Source organism: Eschscholzia californica, unplaced genomic scaffold (assembly GCF_041429995.1).
Source record: "Eschscholzia californica isolate CP2 unplaced genomic scaffold, dmEscCali1.0.p SCAF_5, whole genome shotgun sequence".
Classification (NCBI taxonomy): Eukaryota; Viridiplantae; Streptophyta; class Magnoliopsida; order Ranunculales; family Papaveraceae; genus Eschscholzia; species Eschscholzia californica.
Genome location: NW_028238472.1, coordinates 31,361,846 through 31,387,674, shown reverse-complemented (window position 1 = coordinate 31,387,674; position 25,829 = coordinate 31,361,846). Strand labels below are relative to the sequence as shown.

The 25,829-nt window shown below is 37.1% G+C and overlaps 1 protein-coding gene across 1 annotated transcript; it reads right to left on the bottom strand.

Moving 5' to 3' along the window:
- Window positions 1–4,449: 4,449 nt before the first annotated feature.
- Window positions 4,450–25,829, bottom strand: LOC147538594 (D-aminoacyl-tRNA deacylase-like). Its single transcript, XM_086640539.1, has 25 exons — window positions 25,772–25,829; window positions 25,485–25,665; window positions 24,209–24,274; window positions 24,022–24,090; window positions 21,750–23,901; window positions 21,361–21,665; window positions 20,993–21,048; window positions 20,585–20,671; window positions 19,016–19,558; window positions 11,593–11,622; window positions 11,438–11,513; window positions 11,161–11,311; window positions 10,935–11,059; window positions 10,666–10,745; window positions 10,470–10,538; window positions 10,058–10,355; window positions 9,563–9,976; window positions 9,379–9,462; window positions 8,961–9,282; window positions 8,594–8,769; window positions 7,828–7,908; window positions 6,307–6,435; window positions 6,072–6,198; window positions 5,822–5,940; window positions 4,450–4,767 (listed from the first exon to the last, which is right to left on the bottom strand). The coding sequence occupies exons 1-4, from the start codon at window positions 25,802–25,804 to the stop codon at window positions 24,035–24,037; spliced, it is 336 nt and encodes a 111-aa protein (XP_086496665.1). The 5' UTR covers window positions 25,805–25,829; the 3' UTR covers window positions 4,450–4,767; window positions 5,822–5,940; window positions 6,072–6,198; window positions 6,307–6,435; window positions 7,828–7,908; window positions 8,594–8,769; window positions 8,961–9,282; window positions 9,379–9,462; window positions 9,563–9,976; window positions 10,058–10,355; window positions 10,470–10,538; window positions 10,666–10,745; window positions 10,935–11,059; window positions 11,161–11,311; window positions 11,438–11,513; window positions 11,593–11,622; window positions 19,016–19,558; window positions 20,585–20,671; window positions 20,993–21,048; window positions 21,361–21,665; window positions 21,750–23,901; window positions 24,022–24,034.

Sequence of the window (25,829 nt, the reverse complement as noted above, 5' to 3'; positions counted from 1 at the left end):
GTATTCTCTCGATAGAGAAGTCATGTCCCACCCCAATCCGAATAGATCGCGATCAAACACCTGGTACATAGGGTCGCCAACTAAGTACGAGTTGAAAAACTCAACAAAGCTAACAAAATCATGCAGAGAAGCTGCAATGGATGACGAGTGAAGTACAGAACCATAGCTGGTGAGAAATGTGGTCATAATTGAGGCCACCGTTGTAGGGCTAACTAAGTTGAGAGAGGCTCGGAACCAACACAAGTACGAAGATGGACCTATATAGATTGTGACGTCCGAGAAAGATGATAGTCCAAGTTGTGTTTCAGAACTTAACCTTGACCATTTACCCAGGTCAAAAGGCTTACCAAACATAGAAGGAACCCAGACCCGTTGTATTATCCCTGGATCAAACGACTGGCCCAAATGGTGGTAGAAACAAGTCCAACTATGAAAGATGATTTTGGGCCACCTAACAATCACAAGGCCCACTAAGTAGCACATCCCAACAACCGGACTCGGATGTACACATGTGTCACGCGTGTATCCCCTCATGAAAGTAGTAGCTTTGCTAGTGACAAGTGCACTATCTTCATCCACCAAATCACTGTTCATTCCGACGTCGGAGCAGAGCTCGGCCACCATCAATCCATGGTAGAGAAAGTCAAACAGTTAGAGGAAATATGGTTGATCCATTAATGGGCAAGTAGTTGAAGAAACAAAGAAAACTAAAAGACTAAAACTCAGATGTTCCTAAGAGATACAAACACTCAACAAACAAGTTAAGAATTGTCTTATTTGTTTATTTCCTCGTACGAGTGTTAACAATGTCTTTGTAACAACATTTATGTTAGCTGCAAGCACCTGCACGTAATTTCCACAACCATTTTACAAGATCAAGCACTGTGACTCAATCAAGATAACATTGAATAAAGAAAAAATGACACCAGAAGCGAATGAAAAACCTGAGATATCAGTACAAGCTGTCCATCTTCTGAATGTGCCATTACATATAATGATCAATTAGCTAAGAATTTAGCTAGTGTGTTTTATCATACAAAGAATCCCGTTAAGAAACACATAATTAGTTAGACAAAAAAGTACTTAAAATAGCTAATGGTAATTGAAGATGAGATTTTTTCTCCAACGTACTTAAAAAAGTTAATAGTGAACACCAGCCCAATGCCGACATAATAAGGAGGTGTTCCCATCAAAAGTAGGTGAAATGGCTTGTTTGTTGCTAATTTCATGGTGAACTCTAAAATCTCGGAACTCTGACGAACTTTGATTACAACATTGTCAACTGTGTATGTATCCCTAAAAAACAAAATAATGGGCAAATATATAATACATTATTGAAGGTTGGATCCCACATGCTTGGGAGAGCATTCGGAGACTGAGCTATAACTTCGAGCTCAAGCTTAACAAGTGTCGAGGTTCTTTGGATGGGTCATGAAACATTTCTGCCCAGAACAAAAGCAACGTATCCATTGGCCGGGCCGGGCTTTAGTGGCAAAAGCAAGGACACTACTGCTATCTAATAGCGGTAGGGACGTCGTTGAAGTTTTAGGTTGAAAATCTAGTAGTTGTGTCAAGCTAAGGCTACTAAAATGTATCTAATTTGGCGTGTCTCACGATAGAGTAGTCTAAATAGTTAAGAAATTTCATCAGAATTCCAAGTAAATTTGCTTGCTTGTACAATCATTAGAAATATCAATTCCATTAGAGCTGATTCACATCAGATGGTTTGAGAAACTGAAACTCTTGCAAGGGTAGCTTGATTTCCATCCACCACTCCACCCCAAGAGTTCGGTAAAACCTGCAAACTAAGAGAACTGCTTAGAATTTTAGAAGAAACTTTAAACTCAGAAGACTAGACGGACAATAAGGAACACCAAACTGCATTTTTCAGGGACTGAAATGTGATATCTACACAGTTTCCCTTACCATTGAAAGCAGGCTCAACAGAGCTTCCACATTTGTAGCAGCATCCATTTGCAAAGCAACCACGTAGATGAAATCCTCTTCGAGGATAAAAGGAAAGAAGCAAGAAACAAAAATCATCACTGGATTTGATTCTATACCTGAAATCCTGATAATTCATTTGGTCTGTGGGCATAGGACAACATCTCCATACGCGAAACAACAAGATCTGGAAATTAAATCTCCTCCAATTAGGTAACCTCCAACAGTGCCAGAATCTTGAAGTGCATGAAAAGACCCGAATTTGACTAGTGAAACTCCTTCGTGAACTCATTATCTAAACTCTGACGGGACATTTTTCTTAAAAACATTCCCTCCTATTCCAGGTTCATCAAGTACAAAACTTGGATAGGCGGAGTTAAATATGGTTGTCAGTGAGGTAGTATCAAATTCTGGAACGAATATTAATGGAATGTGTACACGAAACGAATATGGATCCACCCTTGAATACGTACAAGAACATGTGGACACAGATAAACTCCAACGAGCGTCAAACACTACCACCACTCCAACACACAAAATAATGAAGGCAAATAGAAACAAAAATACGAACATTTATACGAGCACAATAAATAAACACGGGCACCAACTCCAACACTGAGTCAAACAAAACCACAAATCAAACACAAAAAGGAACATGAACGAAAATATTGACGCACAAACAAACACAAATACAAACACAAAAACAAACTCAATGAAAAAAACCAAACACAACCACAAACACAATCACCAAATACAATCACAAACACCAAACATAACCACAAACACATACAAAAACAATTGGCAAGAGAAACAAAATTACATACCATAAAACTGAACAGTTATATGAACACAAACAAACACGCAAATACAGAAAAACAAATGCAAGCACAAGACTCTGACTCTAACTCAACCCAAACCTCCAATCAAACACAAACATGAATAGAAACACAAATAAATATGCACAAGCAACCAAACATTTAAACGAGCACAGACAACGAACACAAAAATCACACTAGCACAAACACCAAAATAACCACACTCGCGACCTCAAAAACAACCACATACAAAAACAAATGCCAACAAAACCACAAACATAAACCCAGGAATGAAAAGTTAAACGAACACAAACAAAACCACGAATTAAAGACATACATGAACAGGAACACTTACGCACAAACGATCACTTATGAACCCGAAGAACAAACATAAGTACATAAAACAAACACAACCACAAAAACCAGAAACAAGAACATCCACAAGCACAAACACATACAAACTCATGGACCCAACTTGAGTTGGGATCTATATCTGAAAGGTCAATAGAATAGCTTCGAGCATATTTTTTTCCCGCTTTCTTCTGTCGTGTCCACAGGTCTTTACATGGACAAAAACATGGATACTTGACTCATCTACATACCAGTTCACAATCAAGAAGGGATCCCAGACGGTTACTTGGCAAATATTGTCTTTATGTGATCACCGATATGGATAAAAACCATTAACGGTTCAAAAAGATAGGGGTCCAATGGTGGTCTTTAATTTTATCAGACTCATACATTTAAATCTTAATTTCCTTCCTTGAAGCTTACTTACGACTTCGCTTCATAAACATTTTTAGAATGTCTTATTAGATTAATAATCATAGTTATCAACTGAGATAAGATATAAAAGAACAACTGAAATAGAAGAAAGGATACATGAATACACACAACAATGGCGACAGATAATTGCTATATCCTCTGAAGTGCCATCAGCTCATTATAGAGATCTCGACCACCTCGGCACTCATATCCTGCATAACATGTATTTATAGTTTTATACACATGTAAGTTAAATGTTCATTAAGAACATGTAATATAAACAACAAGAACAAGGAGAGGAGAGAGAGAGCGAAAAGAAAAATGGTGTGCATAACAACCTTACCTTTTTACTACAAGCACTCACAGATTTGATAAGGTAAGTGAGATGCTCTACATTCTCTTGTAGCTACGAATATGAAGAAAAAGAAGTCAAAATTTTGTTTGAGTTAATTCTACAATTGCCTTTTTTTGGTCCAATAAAATTACATATTAGAGAGCTCACATTTAAATTTTGTTTGAGATTCTCCGATAAAAATATGGCAATTGGTATTTATAGAGCATGAAATGCTCTTTGCAGAGCTAAAAAGTTTGATAATATGATTCGACTTAAAATAGACCGAAGGACGAAATTTTGGAAAACCAAATCTCCTCGAGTTGACAACACTTGTTAATTCTTTCTTTTGTGAATTTTTGGGATTCATGTGTAAATGCCATCCGAAAGGAGGAAAAGCTTAAATTCACAAACAAGATTAGTGTAAAAAAATAGCGAACTAACCAACCTGCTGCGATGATACTTGTTCAGTCCATCCAAGATTTTAGTAGTTGTAAATTGTCATCTTTCTCAAGTTGCAATGCCCAAGGGCATCTTCTCGAGTTGCACTTTATTTGCATTCATTTAAAAAAAATTTGGACAATTCAGCAAGCATTTGTAAGAAAATAGAATTTTGAATATACACTTGATAACCTTAGATCGAAGATAACCCCCAAATATCAGGCCCATAAGAGTTGTTCCTTTTGATATTGGGCCTCTATTTATCCCAGGCCTATAAGAGTCATTTCTTCTGCTATAAGAGTAATTGACAATTCAGCAAACGTTTGTAAGAAAATGGAATTATGAATATACACCTGATAACCATAGATCGAAGATAACCCCCAAATACCAGGCTATAAGAGTTGTTTTCTTCTGCCCTTGGGCCTGCATTTGTCTGAGCATCCTTTAAGGTGTGTTTTCTCGCTAGCATACCTGCCAAAAATAAAGGAAAACATCAAAAATAGCTCAGGGAACTAGCTTATCCAACACAAATTTAGTACAGAAAATTCATCCCCAGCATACTGCTACAACAAATGTTCATTACATCATCTTCTGCTGGCTACACCGAAGTTTTTGTCAGATATGAAAAAAGGAAAACAAACAAAGAAAGAAATTCAGGTCATATTAGAAGGCCTCTGCTGAAGGCTCGGTTTAACAAAAACCAAAAGATCAATGTTTTGTGTCCAGTATCCACAACTATTTAAGCATGAAGCTCTAAAAGATTATGAGATGGGAAACAAGAAACAACAGTTCGACCGGCAATAGCACCATAAGGCCAGAAAAGATGTCACTCATAAATGTACGACCGACTCTGTCTTAGTGCAAAAAACATGACTATTTTCGAACTATTTGTAGTGAAAGAAGGGGTTTGAGTTGTTTGTTGCTTCATTTAAATCTAATAGAGCACTTGTTTAGGTAACTATCTAAATGGAAAACACTGAAATTTAATTTTGGTGTAGTTTTTTCTCGTTAGAGATTGTGCTCTTTGAAAGGTATTTCATTTTTCAACTTTTGGGTTATACAATACGACATCCTAATTATTATTCAGTCTAGCCCAAAGGATACTAAACTAAGTTTTACTTATTTATACGTCAACTGTTTTCCTACCAAATCTCATTATCTGGAGTTGTGTCATATAACCCAGAGTGAAACTTCAAACCTGTGCTTTACTACAATGAGCGTTTTTTTCAAGGAAATCCTCACATGAAGTGTTTAGTATCATGGGTTGTTAATCAGGAAGCCTACAAACTTCAATTAGGCAGAGCCTAAAGTGGGAGTGTATTGAGGTATGAGCATCCCTTAGAATTGGCCTACAACCCATCAGACATTTTACTTGCGTTTTTTAATTCACATTTTTCCAGCATGTTTTCAGTATTTATTGGTTAAAAATGTATGTCTGTTACCAGGACATTTTACTTGCATTTTTTACTACACGTTTTTCCAGCATGTTGTCTGTATTTATTGGTTAACAATGTATGTCTGCTACCACGATAATCTCAAGAGTTTCTTCATGTCGAGTTTGAGTTAAGCCAGTCAATACAATGCCTTCACATTCACACTCTCAGTTCCCAATCCTGTTATCAATAATAATGCCCTTCGGAGTATCTGTCACGAAAAGGAATTAACACAGAACACGAGAATTACACACTTTAGAGGATACCGTACTGTTGAGGCTCTCTTCTATTTGTAATCAGAAAAAGCAAATGGAGAAAAGAAAATGAGTCACTGACATGTACCTGATCAAACTGGATATTTAAAGAGTAATTGTGGTCATCACTTACAAGTACCACGCAGGAACAGATTGTGCTTCCAGTCGCAGTCAGTGCAAGTAATTTGCCCCAATTAAGTATAGCCCAACCTAACCTGTTTCTCGGGAAATTTTACAAGCCCCGCTTCACTTGGTGAAACAGTTCAGTAAGAACAGAAACTTAATAAAGCTACTAAAAGAAATCGAGGTTAGCATAATCATACCTGGGATCCTGAACTCTGTTAAATCTGAGTCAAGTTCTCAGTTGCTCGCTGGTGTTGGTATAACGTAGTTCTACTGCTGCTTCTTTACACCAGTGAGAATACGAGACATTTAAAGGCCTCAGCTGAAGGCTTCGTTGAACAAAAAGCAAAATATATAAGTTTCATACTACAACAATTTAAATAGGAATCTCTAAAATGATGAGATGGGAGAAAACAAGAAACAACACTTCCACTTGCAATAGCACCAGACGGCATAAAAATGTCTCTCATTGTGAGGTTGAAAAATCTATTAAGTGTCATAATGGACCAACAAACAACAACAAAAAAATTAGCAATATGAACATCAGCTAAAAATCTACACTTAATCTCGTCCTACCAACGTAATGTTGAAATTTTTATCAAAAATATCAAGACGGTCATAACGAAATCAAACCCAGTAATCAAACAAAAATATCTTACAGTAACAAATAACAAAAGAAAATGAAATTCCTCGTAGAAGGTTTCAACTATACGGGAAAGAAAAGAAATGGGTCATTCTTCCAAAAGATTACGCTTATAAAAAGGTTACTTGATAATTGTCCTACAAAAAAGAGTATGCACGTGAATCAGGAGCATTTGAGGAAAGCCAAGCTATACTTAATTCATGTAAATGGTTTGAAGGGATTTACCCTGCCATAAAATTATAGCATGATCCTGATTAGGTTTTCTTTCTTTATCTTTGTTGACCCCAGTGATTTATCGAGTACATTGCTTTTTCAAAGATATAGATGGAAGTGCATACGGGTAAACTTGCTAGCACTAATTTAAGAGTCACGAGGAACTATAACATGGGTTTTTACGACGCAGCTGGCTAGTTAGTAACCCCTAGTCCCAACTCCCGACTATAGTATCTCCAAGAAAAGAATATGTACATGAGCCAATTATAATAGAGATTTATGACTGAAAACGATAAGTAAAAGATGACTCGACTTGAAATAAAAATACTTATGAATGACTTTTTTTTAAACAAAATTTGAATGAATATGTTAAAACGAAAAGAAGCTATTCACAGAAAGAAAAGAAAAAAGAAAGAAGAGGGAGGAGGATAATGTGAAAAACAGACTCCTCACATCGTCTAAGCCTCCCAAGTTCACCACTATATCATGAAAAGAAACGAGTCTAAAAGCCTCTATGTTTTTAATCCTTAGGAATATTGTTCCTTTCACATCCTCAACATCTACCGTGGTGGTTATTCTTAACATAACAAACATAGTGTCCAGAAAATGCAACATTCATTTATCCAGGTGAGATACCACTGCATATATACTGTATATAGTTCACCTGGATACTTACAAATCACTAGTTCCGCTCATATATGGGGTCAAGTCCAGAACTTCAGGACGACAAATTGTATTATTGATCTTCCAACGTTTAAAAGACTTTAAAGAAATAATAGAAAGTAAAGATTATGAACTCGAAGAAACTGGAGAAGCACGAATACGAGTGTTGTACTCAGAATTACATGAAAGTGCTTTACGCTACCGTAAGGACCTTAGGAGCCTTCAATACTACGCGTAGCAAAAAGACTTTGAGTTGCTTGTTGCTTCTTTAAAGTCTAATTATCTAAATAGAATGCACTTGTGTTGAAATTTAATTTACGGTAGTTGTTTCAGGTTAGAGACTGTGGTCTATGAACTGCAAACCATTTCTCAATATTTTGCTTTTACAAACCATTATCATGAAAAATGATTCCTTCAAGCTTAAGTGCTTCATAATATGGCCTCCTAATTATTATATCGTCAACTCCGACGGGAATTACTATTAGACGAAGTTTTACTTATATGCGGCAACCTTTTTCATACTGAATCTCGTTCTTTGGAGTTGTGTCATTCGCCCTTTACCTTGGGGGAAACTCCAAACATTTGCTTTACGACAATTAGCATTTTCAGTTAAGGTGTTTTCTATCGTGAATTGCTAACTCGGGAAGCCTGCCAATTTCAATTAGGCAGAGTCAAAAGTAAAAGGGTACAGGGGATCGCTTAGAATTAGCCATTTTAGACACGACAGTCTCCATAACGTCAATTGTAAGTTCATTAGGGTTCAATATCTATTATATAGATGGGTTTTATAATATGATAAACCTAACCAAAATAGAATGAAGAGGGCAACCAAAATAGGGTTCAATATCTATCGTAGATATTAAGACAATTGACTTGATTGATTCAACTCAAAATAGAATGAAGAGAGCAACCAAATATCCTCGAGTTGATAAACAAGGTTTGTGTTGAAAAATAGCGAACTAACCAACCTGCTGCAATGATACTTGTTAAGTTCATCCAATATTTCAATAGTCGGAAATTGTCCCAGGGCATCTTCTGGAGTTGCAATGTCGCCATCTATGACAAGTTGACAACGCTGAGATCCATCATCCTCTCATTTCTCTGAGACTTCTTCTGGGACTTGATGCCCTTCATCTTCATTCAGCTGAAAAAGTTAATGATAATTCAGATGACGTTTGTAAGAAAATAGAATTTGGAATATACCCTTGATAACCTTAAATTGAAGGAAACCCCCCATACCAGGCCTATAAGATTTGTTTCTTCGGCAATAAGAGTTATTGACATTTCAGCAAATCTTTAAAAAGAAAAGAGAATTTTCAATATTTACTTGATAACCTTAGAATGAAGATATCCCGAAATCAATTCTTGGCTGGAGGTAAGTGGATGAAGTCAGCAAAGATAAGACTATTGTGAATCTTCCTTTCTCATTCAGAAGAGTAACTTCAGCACGCAACTTATCACTCTGCATGCATAGTGCCTACAAATTTCCACGCGAGTAGTTCCTTCTGCTATTGGGCCTACATTTATCCCAGGCCTATAAGAGTTGTTCCATCTGCTGTTGGGCCTACATTTAACCCCCAGATACCAGTCTCATAAGAGTTGTTCCTTCTGCTATTGGGCCTACATTTATCCCAGGCCTATAAGAGTTGTTCCTCTGCTATAAGAGTAATTGACAATACAGCAAACGTTTGTAAGAAAATGGAATTATGAATATGCACTTGATAACCGAAGATCGAAGATCACCCCCAAATACCAGGCCTATAAGAGTTGTTTTCTTCATCTCTTGAGCCTGCATTTATCCTAGCTTCCTTTAAGGCAGGTTTTATCGACAACATACCTGCCAAAAATGAAGGAAAAAATATCAATAATATAAACCTTCTTATTATTCCCTTGACATGGTATAATCAGTTCTAAATCTACTCAAATTAAAGGCTTACGTTAAAATATATGGGCATCTTTTATTGCAACAACTGATGAAAGAAGTGTTTTTTTCATATACCCCTTCAAAATGCTACCTGCAACTTCTTTGACACTAATACTTATAAGGCCTTCTTCCAAATAACTGCTTATAACTTCGTTCCAAATAGCTGTGCAACTTCTTTGACACTAATATTATAAGGCGTTCCAAATAACTGCTTTTAACTTCGTTCCAAATAGCTGTGCAAGTTCTGCAGCTTCACATTGATCCCTTGCTTGCTGAAACATGCTAGAAAATTGAACCTCAGCGAACCCTTTTCACACAGAGATGTCTCTTTTTGGTGGTGTGCTTCCATCCAACACAACGTGAAGCTATTGTTAGCTCCCCCTTCTTAGTGTTGGCCGTTTTTCTACCAGAAGAACCACACGCGCATCTGCAGAGTACGCCTAAGTTATCTCTTGTAGTGGGATACCCTATTCACAAATGACAAGAATAAATTAGAGTTGAAAGATACCAGAGCAATATTGTCTAGGTGGTAGTTTAGTTGAGAAGAGAATACGTTCGCCCAGCCGAATAGACCAGGCAGGCAAGCCCGCCTCTAATTTAGATCTAACGGCAAGTATCAGAAGGTATCGAATGGGCGATCAGGGTTTGAGGTAAATATTGGGGAAATGACTAAAACAAGGAACATGAAATGTTATGTGATAAACTAAAACATGAAACATATTTTTCCGCCATTGATGAACTCGAAAAGTAAACTGAAGATTTGATGTTTAGGCCCTCGGCATAAACTACTAAAATAATTTGTCCAACTGCAAGTAGCACAAATGGAAGACCGTAAGGATAAATCACATAGCACTTCATGGAGGGCACCAATATGACCACATAAATGAAGTTAAACACAAGATACATATCAAGAAGATTACCCCTTCGAAACGATCAAAAGCTCCGTAAACACTTCAGTTAAGGTTGAGAAAATGGCCTATCATATATGACTGTCGAAAAAATACACCTGCATTTTAGAGCACTAGTTCGTCGAATTTAAAAAAATAAATAGAATATTTCAAAAATTGCTTATCCAACACAAATTGAGTAGTGAAAATTCATCCCCAGCATACTGACCGCAACAAACGTTCATTACATCTTCTGCTGGATTCACCGAAGTTTTTGTCTAGGGGCAATAGGGACTGAGAAAGTTCTACCTGGATATAGTAAGTAAATGCTAATTCGGAATATAGTTGCAACGCGAACATAAAGTACACCTAAAAATATATAGATCTAAACTCAAGTATATGAGCATCAAGAGCAAACAGACTTCCATGCATTTGTGTTCCAAAATAATTTCTTCGATGCAGGCAAGTGTTTGGAATGAAGAAAATTATAGCTAGCACTATATCTCAAAGCAAGTATAACGACACCGCCATGATACAAAAAGATGATCTGCCAGACTCTGCCCTTAACCTTCTATGAGACTGTGTTGTACGCCCTTTCCCTTGTGAAGCCACACCAGTAAGTCCTAAAAATCTTGAGAAGGTCAGCACATCATTGAACTAAGCCTGCGGTTTAAGGAAAGTTGAAAACAAAGTCTAAAACATGCATTAGAAAACTATTTATTACCATGTAAACATTCAGTTATTCTCTTCAAACACTCGAAATCATTGAAAGGGTCGAAGAAGCATTTTATTCTTGACGCAACGTCTCAATCTGTTAATACGAAGCTTTCTACTGAATAACTTGACAATATCATCCCATTTCGTACTTTTTCATACTTCAAAATCTCATGAATACATGAAAAATAGGATCTTCATTAATACATAAAACGCATTCAGCTAGCAATGAGAAAGTTTAAACAAATTCAAATTTACGGTTTTCAAGATGCTCAAACAACACTTACCATTGAAAATGTAGAAAGACAATAAATTTTGTTTGAACCTGCAAATGTGTTGAGCATATGTTAGTACCATCAGCAACTAAGGAAGCAGACCTTGATTATTATTCTGACATAATACCACAAAAACTCATAAGTGTGCAATGATTATTTAAGCATACCTTCTCCGGAAGAGCTGCAAGGAGTCAGATCTGTTAACATGGTGAAAAAAACAAGTGGATGTCAAAGCTATCAGTCACTAATAACTTCAAATCTCCAGTAAGAAAATTACAGTTTAGACTCTCAACAAGAATCAAATATCAAGTGCTAGAATCACCCAAATACTTGTAATGGTCGTGTCGTCAAGAAAATCAAGTTCTTGACCGTCACAGTGGACCAAACATAGGAAAATCCACAGACAAGCAGTACAATAAGACACATGCACGCTCCGCATCCAGGAACAATTACAAGAACACATAAACACAAAAAGAAACTCCGAATGCGAGCACAAAAAAAAACACTTATACAAAGACAAACACCAAGCGCAACTAGTTTCGCAGGAACATGCACAGAGACAACAATAATAATAACTAAAAAACAAAACACAAACACAACGACAAACACAAACACAAACGCAAACGCAAACGCAAACGCAAACACAATCACAAACACAAACACAAACACAAACACAAACACAAACACAAACAAAAACCCAACGACAAACGCAAACGCAAACGCAAACGCAAACGCAAACGCAAACGCAAACGCAAACGCAAACAGAAACAGAAACACAAACACAAACACAAACACAAACACAAACACAAACACAAACACAAACACAAAGACAGAGACAGAGACAGAGACAAACACAGAGACAAAGACAAACACAAACATAAACACAAACACAAACACAAACACAAAATTCAAATACACAAACACAAAAATCAAATACACAAACAAAAACAAGCTCAAAGCCTAAAACAAATAGAAACGGATTTAAAAACAACAAATACACAAAGTAACTCTTACAAACTAATACCAACACAAACAAAGGCCGACAGAAACAACAAATACCCAAAGTAACTTCACAAATCAAGACAATTTATAGTAGTGAGAGATGTCAGACTTCATGAGTTAATATTTCTCACAACTTTATTCTACCAGAAACTCCTAGAAGTCTAGTGTACCTAAAAGCTATAGCTTTTATTAGTTGACCATAGGTCAAGAATTCAAACTACAACACCAACACGAACACAAACAAAGGCCAAAAAAAACAACACGTCACAAGTCAAGATGGTTTATGGACTATGGTAGTGGTAGACGTCAGACTTCGTGAGTTCATTTTTCACAAAACTCTATTGTTATACCACAAACCTCTAGAAACCTAGTGACCACTGATGTAGGACAGAAATGGGAAGTTGGAAATAAGGAAGAAAATAACTTGATTATATTATAGATATAAGAAAGAACGCACTAGTATCACACCAGTACAAACTAGGAATCACTCCTAGAGCCCTTAGGCATCACACCTTTGGGGTATTTGCATCACACAAACACATAAAGCTTAACTAGCTGCTGGAATACTCTCTGTCTGTCCCAAACAGCAGAATTACATGCCTTATATAGGCCTAAAACCCACCTTTGTCATCTTTACTTGTAGACTATTGAACTTCTAAACTCCTAGAGCACTAAAAGACATTATAAAGGACATTTAAGACATTAAAGAGACACTATAAGACATTAAAGACATTAAAGAGACACTAAAAGGCTTTAAAACATTAAACAAGGTGGAACCATTTTGGATTAGGCCCACATTATTCAAGATTCCAAGTGGGCCCTTCATCTAAGACATGCCAAATCAGAATTTGGGCCTTAGAATCTTTCTTTTGACGCCTCCGATACACCTTTTGTGGTTGTTGCTGCCATTCTTCTCTATCAACTCTCCCTGGCTTGAGAAAACTCGACCCCGGCGAGTTAATTGCATGAAACTTCTCATAAAGGTCTTGGTCGAGTCTTTGAAACTCATCATCTCTAATCCAAGTACAATCCGAAAGTGGACGTCCCCTCCATTTAATCAAATACTTTTGATAACCACCTGCCCTAGTAGAAACAATTTGATGATCCACAACGTCTTCAATTTCTTCTTTTGAATGTGGGGCTGGTGGTAGGCGAATGACAGGATCCTTGTCAACTACATAACTGTCGTGTTCATGGTACAAAGTAAGAACCTCAATGTTGAACACATTACTTATGCCCATATCTTTGGGTAAGTCGAGAATATATGCATTAGAGCTGATCTTCTTAAGAACCATATATGGACCAGCACTTCTAGAGTGAAGTTTCTTAAAAGTACCTTTTGGGTACCTTTCGGGTCTGATTCGTACCATAACCATGTCTCCCTCGTTAAACTCGATAAACTTCCTCCTCAAATCAGCATGTGCATTATAATTTTGATTGCTGATTGCAATCTTTCGCCTTACCTCATCATGTATGTCCCGAATGTGCTTACTAAAAGCGTCTGCTTCAGCACTAGGGTGTGCTTCAATTGGTAAAGGAACCAAATCAATAGGCTTCTTTGGAAGTATACCAGTTACTATTTCAAAGGGGCTGCGACCAGTAGATCTGTTCACTGAACTATTATAAGCAAATTCAACCATAGGAATGACCAGATCCCAGCTAGGAGCATGGTCACCGACTAGGCAGCGAAGTAAATCACCCAAACTTCGATTAACAACTTCTGTTTGACCATCCGTCTGTGGGTGAAAAGAAGAAGAAAACTTCAGCTTTGTATTCAGCATTTTCCATAGAGTACGCCAAAAATAACTCATAAACTTCACATCACGATCCGAGACAATGGTTGTAGGCAACCCGTGAAGTCGAACCACTTCTTTAAAGAAGAGCTTAGCAATAGAGACAGCATCAGCAGTCTTTGTACATGGAATAAAATGTGTCATATTCGAAAATCAGTCCACAACCACATATATGGAATCGTGGCCTCTTAGGGTTTTTGGTAACCCAAGGATAAAGTCCATGCTTAGGTCTTGCCATGGTTCATGAGGGACAGGTAATGGCATATATAAGCCGGTATTTTTTCGCCTTCCTTTTGCTGTTTGACAAGTTCGACAACGAGAAACGACTTTGGCAACATCTCTTTTCAAGCCTGGCCAATAAAATCGATCTTCAACCATCACAATAGTCTTATCTCTTCCAAAGTGACCTGCTGCTCCTCCTGCATGTAATTCCCATATTACTTGCTCTCTAAGAGACGTGTCGGGTAAACAAAGTTGAGTCCCCTTGAACAAGTAGCCATCGTGTATAGAAAATTCAGTATGTACTCCTTGCTGTCCAGCCAACAAATCATCATAGATGATGCTGAAATCTTTACAAGAGGGGTAGTCCTTTTTTAGTAAATCAAAACCGACAACTTGGACTTGCATGGAAGAGAGGATATGAACTACTCGACTTAAAGCATCAGCAACCTTGTTTTCAGTACCTGCCTTGTGCTTGATAACAAAAGCATATTCTTGTAAGAAAGAAACCCACTTACCATGACGACGATTTAAATTCTTTTGAGAGTTTATGTATTTGAGAGCCTCATGGTCAGAGAATAGCACAAACTCTTGAAAAATAAGATAAGTCCGCCAATAACGAAGGGCTTGAACAACAGCATAAAATTCCTTGTCATACGTGGAATACTTTTGCTTTGCCTCATTCAGTTTTTCGCTGAAAAATGCGACTGGATGTCCTTCTTGACTTAAAACACCTCCAATTCCCACATGTGATGCATCACATGTCACTTCAAACACCTTTGAGAAGTCAGGAAGGTGCAAAACAGGAGCTTCCGTCATCCTTTTCTTTATCTCGTCAAAAGCTATTGATGCTGCCTTCGTCCATACAAATTGCCCGTTCTTCAAGCAATTAGTTATAGTTGCCATGACAGTACTAAAATTCTTGATAAAACGCCTATAGAATGTGGCCAAACCATGAAAGCTTCGTACATCATGTACCGTACTTTGAGTTGGCCAATTTGTGATAGCTTTTACCTTATCCGGATCGACTTGTACACCTTTCGCTGAAACAACAAAGCCTAGGAAAACAACATGTGTGCTCATGAAGGAACACTTCTTCAAGTTAACATAAAGCTTCTCTTGGCGTAAAAGCCTCATAACTCGTTGCAAATGGACAAGGTGCTCCTCTTTTGTTTTGCTGTATATAAGGATATCGTCAAAGTAAACAACCAAAAATTGACCAATAAAGGATTGTAATACCTGAGTCATGAAGCGCATGAATGTGCTAGGGGCGTTAGACAAGCAAAAGGCATGACTAGCCATTCATATAGACCATCCCTCGTCTTAAATGCAGTCTTCCATTCATCCCCTGGCCTGATGCGTATTTGATGGTAGCCACTTTTGAGATCTATCTTCGAAAATATTAGAGAACCAGCCATCATGTCTAATAGATCATCAAGTCTAGGTATTGGGAAACGATACTTGATGGTAATCTTATTGATAGCACGACTATCAACACACATACGCCAAGTACCGTCTTTCTTTGGTGTGAGCAACGCGGGGACAGCACAAGGGCTTAAACTTTCACGGATAAAACCCTTGGTTAACAATTCTTTAACCTGCCGTTGTAACTCAGTATGCTCACTTGGATTCATGCGATAAGCTGGAAGATTAGGTAGTTGTGATCCCGGAACCAGGTCTATTGCATGTTGAATAGTACGCATAGGAGGCAGTTCATCAGGTAGTTCATCAGGTGCCACATCAGAAAAATCAGCCAATAACTTCGACACTTCCGAGGGAATCGAAGGGGCATGGACAGCAGCAGTTTTATCAACTTCTTTCTGCACTACAATATACACAAATCCCGATTCTTTGCTGTCTAATTCAAATTCCTTCCTGGTAATCATGTGAAGTGACTTTTTATTGCTTGCAACAACAGTTTTGGGCTTCTTTTCCTTGTATTTTTCAATTTCAGCTGTACTCATAGGCTTCAACACAATGTTTTTGTTGTTGAATGTGAAGCTGTATGTGTTCTCCTTCCCGTGATGGTGTACATCACGATCATAAAGCCATGGGCGCCCAAGAATTATGTGGGCAACTTTCATAGGAATCACATCACACCAAATCGAATCACTATAAGTACCACAAGAAAGTGAAACGAGGCAGCGATGACTTACCGGAATTGAGGTATTGTCTATCCATGCCACTTTATAAGGATGTGGGTGCGGTTGGGCAGCAAGCTTAAGGTGTTCAACTGTGGTTGCTGAAACAACATTCATGCAGCTCCCACCATCGATAATAAGCTTTTTAGCTTGGTCACCACAACGAACCAACATTTGGAAGATTGAAGTACGTCGCCAATCTTTTTTCTCAACTTTTGGAGATGTTAGGATGCGCCTAACAACAGATAAATGAGACGTATCTTCTTCATCTTCTTCTAAGTCATCGGGGTTATATGTCCCGTAATCAAACAAATTTTGATTCTCCTCATCTCCTTGTAGACCGGCCTCCGTTTCGTCTTCTATACCAATATGTAAGTTCTTCTTAGGGCATTGGTATGCCAAATGACCAGTCTCCCCACATTTGAAGCACTTATTTGTTGAAAAGGGTTTGCCGTTGGCGTTATCTCTTGCAGAAGAACCCCTAACGCAAGTTGGAAAGCATGTTCAACGCAAGTTGGAAAGCATGTTCCAGATTGTAGATTGGATGTCGAAGTAATTCCCTTCTTATATCAGCTCTTAGGCCTGCTTTAAATCGAGCAAGGGCGTGTCGAGGATCTTCCACCACTTCACTCCTAGTTTTAAGCTCATCAAATTTCTGCATGTATTGTATCACTGACATGCTGCCTTGCTTTAAGTTAATAAGTTGATCACACAATTTGTCATGATAGTTTGCTGGCATGTATTTCTCTCGTAGTTTAATCTTCATTTCTTGCCATGTGTCAATTGATGGCAGTCCCTTTCGTCTGATATCTCCTTCAACACCATTCCACCACACTTTTTCTAGGCCCACCAGTTTCATCTTAGCAAATCTAACTCGTCGCTCATCAGTCATATCAAACCAATCGAAGTACTCTTCGATTGATGTAAGCCAATCTGAAAATAGAGTTGGATCAACCTTACCTTCAAAATCTGGTACTTCAATCCTTACTTTCTTTGTAATATCACCAGCTGCATCATGTTCTGGTACCCTCATGTTTCTTAGTGGTTCAAAAACACGAGTCCTACGTCTTTGGGGACTGTTTTGGGGTTGATCGTCTTGATTTTCCTCCTCATCATTACCAACTTGGTCATCTTGTCCCGCAACTTCAGAATTATTACCTGGATGGCGTGTTCGAATTTCCATCTCTCCTAGTCTGATTTCAATATCATTGAGAGTATCTACAATTCTGAAAGGATTTCGTCACGCTGGTCATCAGTTATTCTTCCTCGCAAATTTCTTCCAGATCTAGTTGCCATACGTAACCTGGCTCTGAAACCAAAATGATGTAGGACAGAAATGGGAAGTTGGAAATAAGGAAGAAAATAACTTGATTATATTATAGATATAAGAAAGAACGCACTAGTATCACACCAGTACAAACTAGGAATCACTCCTAGAGCCCTTAGGCATCACACCTTTGGGGTATTTGCATCACACAAACACATAAAGCTTAACTAGCTGCTGGAATACTCTCTGTCTGTCCCAAACAGCAGAATTACATGCCTTATATAGGCCTAAAACCCACCTTTGTCATCTTTACTTGTAGACTATTGAACTTCTAAACTCCTAGAGCACTAAAAGACATTATAAAGGACATTTAAGACATTAAAGAGACACTATAAGACATTAAAGACATTAAAGAGACACTAAAAGGCATTAAAACATTAAACAAGGTGGAACCATTTTGGATTAGGCCCACATTATTCAAGATTCCAAGTGGGCCCTTCATCTAAGACATGCCAAATCAGAATTTGGGCCTTAGAATCTTTCTTTTGACGCCTCCGATACACCTTTTGTGGTTGTTGCTGCCATTCTTCTCTATCAACCACGAAGAATGATCATTATATATGTTGCTAGATTCACCAACACTTTTATCTGGATAAAATAAAACAGGAAAAGAAAGAAGTGAAGAACTTCAGGAAGATTAAAAGAAACTAAGGGAGCGTAAAAAAATTCTCAAAGACCAACAAGGAAATTACTGGACGAGTGTGTACTAATTAAATGCTAATTCCGGACATAGTTGCAGCACTCAAAACAGAGTAAGTCTAAGTTTGAACCCAAGTATGAGAGCTTCAACTTCGAACTAACTTGATAAGTGCAAACTGACTTTCATGCATTGCAGTTCCAAAATCAATTCTTGGCTGGAGCTAAATGGATGAAGTCAACAACAATATTATCATGTGGATCAAGTTAATGATAACAACTGTTTTGGATCCTCCTTTCTAATTAAGAACAGTAGTATAGCACTTTTGCATGCCTATCAGTGAGTCTGCATGCCTAGTGCCTACGAATTGTTACCAAAAGTATCAAGTTAATGACCCAAATTTGGAAAAGTTAGGGAGATTTAATGAAGAAAGATGAGATTCCCAAGATATACAAACTATATTAGATTTACCTGAATAAGTCATCCATAGTTCCAAACAGTTGTCGTTTTGAAGCCGGAAACCTACAAAAATAAGGCATCTATACCACTTTAGCTCAAGTGGCAAGTCATCCATAGTTCCAAACTATATTAGATTTACCTGAGTAAGACTATACAAGTGTTCTGGTAAGTCATAATTCAGCAAATCCCTTATCACGAGCAGAGGTTATCTTTTCTTCGATTTTACCTTCTACAGTTTAAACTTACATCAGCTCACAACATGCATAAGGTTGATATGTACTAAGATGAAGAAGATATTAAAGATAATTCATAAAATGGATGAAATACTTGTGACCACCATAAAAGAAACCTTATCACATGCCAGATTCAGTTCTCGGAAATGTCAGAAATATAGCTTCTAGAAAATTTGGAAGCAAATACAACATAATCGTGATACATAAAGGTTCTCCTCCTTTACCTTATCTGAAATTGCGTAGTATGCCCTTAACTTGGTAAAGCCACACCAACAAGTCCTTACTACTTGAGAAGGTTACTTAGCACTTCCAAAAGTTCCACCTGCAGTATCAAGAAAGTTAAAAACAGTGTCCATGACACCAACAAAAAGACTATCATTGACCATAAAAATATTATGTAAACAAAGTCATTACATTTTCTTTTTCCTTCTTTAAAACCCCAATATAATACATGAAAAGTATGAACTTCATCAACACATAAAATGCATTTTAACAACTAACAATGACAAATCATAGAAAAAAATAAATTAAGGGTTTCCAAGATGCTCAAAGCTAAGTAGTACGAGTCGGACTCGGACTCGGCTCGGCCAAGGGCCGAGTCCGAGTCAAGGTCCGAGTCAGCCGAGTCACTCTAAGTCATTATGAAATTGTTAGTAGTATATGTATATAAAACAGTAACATGATAATACTTAATCTAATCAAGTTCAAACTTAAAAATAGACTCTAGGTTCCTAACTCTATTAATAGACTTTTATTTCTAGTTTCTAACTTTCTATACAATCTTTTGGTATTCCAAAAGATGTTAAACAAGGTTCCATAAATAATTAATAGACTTTTATCTTCTTAAATATTCTTTCTAATTAGATAATAACTAAGAATATTATATAAGAAAAAACATCCATAGTCGTACAAATCAGACTCTAAGTTCCTAACTCTATTAGTAGACTTTTATTTCTAGTTTCTAACTTTCTATACAATCTTTTGGTATTCCAAAAGATGTTAAACAAGTTTCCATAAATAATTAATAGACTTTTAACTTCTTAAATATTCTTTCTAATTAGATAATAACTAGGAATATCATATAAAAAAAACATCCAAAGTCGTACAAATCAGACTTCAATAATAAAAGAAAGATAATCTCTGTCGAGTCTGCCGAGTCTGACCGAGTCAGCCCGAGTCACTCGGGCTAACCCTAGACTCGGGAACTCGGCTCGGGGTACTGCCGAGTCTGAGCCGAGTCCCGAGTCACTCGGTTGACTCGGCCGAGTCGGACTGCATAGGCTCAAAGCCTCAAGCAAACTTTACAGTTGGAAGTATGAAAGGAAAATATGCATTGTTTCAAACATACCTGAGTTCCTTTAGTTGAAAACCCAAATATATTGAGCATATGTCTGGTCCCAATAACAACAAGGGAAACCAAACCATGATTATTAATCTGACATAATAGTAGTATAACAGAATTAGCGAAAATCAGGTTAAACCAAAGCTCTTTGGATGCGATCTTACCCTGTAAAGATATGATATATATATATATATATATATATATATTTATATATAAGTCATGTTGCTCAAACTGATTATTTAAGCATATAACAGCATAAACCACAATAACATGGTCTGAATTCACATTTTCGAGCTTGCACCTTCAAACTCTATTTCCTTCTAACAAAAAAACCTTTGAATTTCTTTACAAAGAAATACTATATGAGTAAAGGACATCTAATAATATGAGTAGTGTAGAATTAGCAAACCATACAATTTTCGACGAAATGAAAAGTGTACCTTCTCAACAGGAGCTGCAAGGTGTCAGATCTGTTAACAATCAAGTGGATGTAAAAGCAACATAAAAGTGGATCCAAAGCTACGTCAGTCTAATTTACATGTTTTTGTGCATGAATATGTGAATGATGCACGTGTGCAGTAAGAAACCAGTAATGGTTCTGTGTTCACATATCGGTAAGAACCATTACTGGTTCAGCAACACAGGGGTCCAGTGGTGGTCTTTAATCTTATAACACACATTTAAAATGCCAGTACAATCCTAATTGAACAACAAGACCCAAACACTAAAAACACCGTTTATTAGTTGTGTTCCTTGAAGCTACGTATGACTTTGTTTTGTACCTGTGATCTATCCCCTTGCTCTATTGGTGATAAAATCTGCATTATCCTGCCATATGCAATTTCCTATCATGAACAAAGTATTTACTGCATGGTTAAAACTTAAAGTAGCTAAAGGATTAAAATTTTGGCAACTAACGATAGTAGTACAGCTGAGATACGATATAAAAGAGCAAATGAAATAAAAGAAAGGAGATTTTAATACACACAACAGAGAATTCCCTTATCCTTCATAGTTTTCTACAATACACATCCCTCTAATGCCATCAGCTTACTGTAGAGGTATCTACCACCTCGGCATTCCTATCCTGCAAAACATGTATTTAAAGTTTTATATACATGTATGGATTTATCAAAAACAGAGAGAGATAAATGCCCATGTGCATAACAACCTTCGCGTTTTTACTAAAAGCACTCGCAGAGTTGACAAGTGATATAATCTACATTCTCTTCCAGCTACAAAATAAGAAGAGAAAGAAATCTACACAAGAGCAAGTCAAAATTTTGTTCTAGATTCTCCAAATAACAGATAACTAATTAGAGTTTTACACATTTAAAATAAACTACAGATTCAAAAACTCTCAGCTGAACTATATGACAGAATGACATAATCCACACTTCCAAGTGATCAACCAAATGACCCTTAGAGATAATTACTCCAGTTCCCATTTTGCTTGAACAGTACCTCCTCGAAGCAAAAGATTCTGGAAATTAACTACTTTTCTCGTAAGGTAGACAACATAATGCATTCCAACTGGAGATTTCCAGAAAAACGGATACTAAAAAAATAAGGCAACTAAACAAACAGATTGATGATAAAAAGAAGTACCTTCTCTCCCAGCTCAATGTTAATTGATTCATATACTGCTCTAACACAAAACGATAACGTAGGCAGAACAATCCCTTCTATCCGTCCAACATGGTTGCTTGATTATAATGGGTTAACCGAAAATCCTACTAGTGGGTTAACAAAATTGACAGTGTTAGCGTTGTTGACAAACCAAATTTAACCATCATCATGAGGGACATTCAAATTAAGGAGGAAATTAATAACACATTTGCATAAAAATCGTCTAATTAACTCAAAAACACAATATTACCCTTGAGAAAGAAAAATCCATCGGTAAATCTTTTTTTCTCTCTAAACAAATTAGCTTTGAAGTCGTAAGGTCATGAAAGAGCTCAATAATACGAATGTCACCCACAAGCACATCAAAGAGGCTGAGGCCTTCAACTCTGAGCTCCAAGTGTGGGAAATCACCCTCAGAAGAAATCTGAATGATAGGAAGATGCAGCAGTATGTTCAACTACTGCAAGTCCTCCAAGGAGTGAGGATTTCTGAAGATGTGGACACAAAAGAATGGGCTTTAGAGGAAAAGGAGCCTCTGACAGATTCCAACTGCTATAAGAGGCTGGATCAAGATGGTATAATTCTTGAGACTTGTGTCTCAAGAACTGTTTGGGCTAAAGCTCTGCCCCCGAGAGCTGATTTTTTCGTTTGGGTCATGCTCGGGAAATACCGACTGTGGATGCCCACGAGAGAAGAGGCTTTCAAATCCCCAATAGATGCATTTTGTGCAAGGAGGAGGAGGAAACGCTTGACCATCTCTTCCTTCATTGTAGAGTGGTTTCAAGCATTTGGAAATTCTTCTCCAAATCCTTATCCATTCAGTGGTGCTGCCCCAACACAGCGAATCATATGCTCACCCAATGGGATGGCCTGTGCAAAGGAAGAAGAGGAAAGAGGTGTGGAAGCTAGTTTTTAGCAGCTAGTTTTTGGAACATATGGGAAGACAGGAACAACAAAATCTTTAAGGAAAAGAATCTCACCAGCAATGTGGACGTAGAAGATATTAAAGGAACACTATTCTCTTGGGTTAGGAAACTAGATAAATATAAAGATGTAATTTCCTGGATGTAGTTGTTAATTGGGAGGCTTGGATGTCGTGAGACGTGTTCCCAGCTACCCCCACCACATTTGTACATAGTTTTTTCCTTTAATATATTCATTCTAAGTTTCAAAAAGAAAGAAAAGAGCTCAATAATACTTGCAAAAGACGGCAACCTCATTCTTCCTGGCCAATGTCGTCGATTCTGCTTAACTTAAGATTCAAGATTGCGAATAAAAGCATGCAACTTCTAGAAGTCCAATTGTACGAGTTCAGGTCGTTTTCTTCTACCATTGATCTATTGACAATTTCGATTAAGATTCCCCATGTTCAAGGGTCCAATGGTGGTCTTTAATTTTATAGGACTCGTACATTTAAAGGGCCAATCTATTAATTGAACAACAAGACCCACACATGTAAATGTCTTTCTTAAATTCCTTCCTTGAAGTTTACTTACGACTTCACTTCATTAACATTTTTAGAATGCCTTATTAGATTAACAATCGTAAATATCAACTGACATAAGATATAAAAGAACAAATAAAATAGAAGAAAGGATACATGAATACACACAACAATGACGATAGAGAATTGCTATGTCCTCTGAAGTGCCACAGCTCACTATAGAGGAATCAAACACCTCGGCACTCATATCCTGCGTAATATGTATTTACAGTTTTATACCCATGTAAGTTAAATGTTCATCAAGAACATGTTATATCAAACACCAATAACAGACAAAGAGAGAGAGAGAGATGCAGATGTGCATAACAACCTTCACCTTTTTACTACAAGCACTCGCAGATATGATAAGGTAAGTGATATGCTCTACATTCTCTTCCAGCTACAAATATGAAGAAACAGAAGTCAAAATCTTGTATGAGATTCTCCGAAAAAATGATATTTAGTTAGTGTTTTATTCTACATTTGGTTCAATAGAATTAGACATTTGAGATTCTTACATTTGAATTTTTTGAGATTCTCCAAAATATATATGTAACCTATCAGTGGGTCGGCATGCCTAATGCCTACGAATTGTTACCAAAAAGTATCAAGTTAATGACCCAAATTTGAAAAAATTATGGAGAATTAGAGAAGAAAGATGAGTATCCAAGATATACAAACTATTTTAAATTTACCTGAATAAGTCATCCATAGTCCAACCAGTTGTCATTCTGGCTAGTCATAATTCATAATTCAGCAAATCCCTGATCAAGAACAAAGGTTTTCATTTCGACTTTAACTTCTACAGTCTAACCTTACATCAGCTCATAACATGCATAAGGTTGGTATGTACTAAGATGAAACAATATAAAAGACAATTCATAAAAGGGACGAAATACATAACATGTTCTGGATTCACGTTTTTGAGTTTGCACCTTCGAACTCTAATCCCGATTAACGGAAAACCTTTAAATTGCTTTACAAAGAAAAGACTTGTTGAGTGAAGGACATCTAACAATATCAGTAGTGTAGAATTAGCAAACCATTAAAGTTCCACGAAATGAAAAATGTACCTTCTAAACAAGAGCTGCAAGGAGTCAGATCTGTTAACATGCTTGAATAAAACCAATAACAATCAAGTGTCAGAGCAACAAAGTCAATCAATAAAAGTGGATTTTGCTTCACAGTCAATCAATAAAAATGCATTCAAAGCTACTCCAGTTCATATTTCATGTTTTTGTGCATGAATATGTGAATGAACGCACTTGTGCAGTAAGAAAATGATAGTAATGACTCTCAACAAGAACCGAAAACCAGGTGCTGAGATACCCAAACACTTCTAATGGCCGCTTGGACGAGAAAATCAATTTTTCGAGATTTGTAGAGGATCCAATACAAGAACATGAATAATCAGAATTTTTCACAGACAAAAATATTTGTTATCATCATGGCTGCTCCAGGTTTTTCATGGATTCGTGAATCATAGACATACCAGTTCACAATCCAGAAGGGATCTTAGAAGGTTACTACGCATGCCTTAAAACTAAATACTGTATTTGATTCCTAATTTGTCTTTCTGTGGTTCAAAAACACAGGGGTCAAGTGGTGGTCTTTAATCTTATAAGAGACATACATTAAACGCCACTTCAATCCTAATAGAACAACAAGACCCACACATTTAAAATGCCTTTTATTAATTGTGTTCCTTGAAGCTAGTTATGACCTCGTTTCATATCTATGATCTAATTTCTCTTTAAAATTGGGGAGTCAATAGTAGAGGTGAAATAGAAATACCAATGGGATGAAACGTGAGAGCAGGACGATTAGAAACGGCAGTATGCTTGCTAAGGAAAATGACAACGTCAACTACTTCTCCAGTCACTTGTTCCCACCGTTTATCCAAATGATCTTCCGCTACAATGCTGTTATCATGTTTCAATAATCTCACTTCCCCATTTACATAACTCGCAATTTCCTATCACCCCCACACCCCAAATTCATCAATTAGATCATATTATTAGAGAATTTTGTGGAAGAGAATGAAAAAAAAAGAGGGGAATGATTCTCTTATTAGTGCAAACCTGTAAAGGAAGATCAGGGTGCCAACCGGGCATAGCTAAAAGAGCAGAGGCAGGGCTT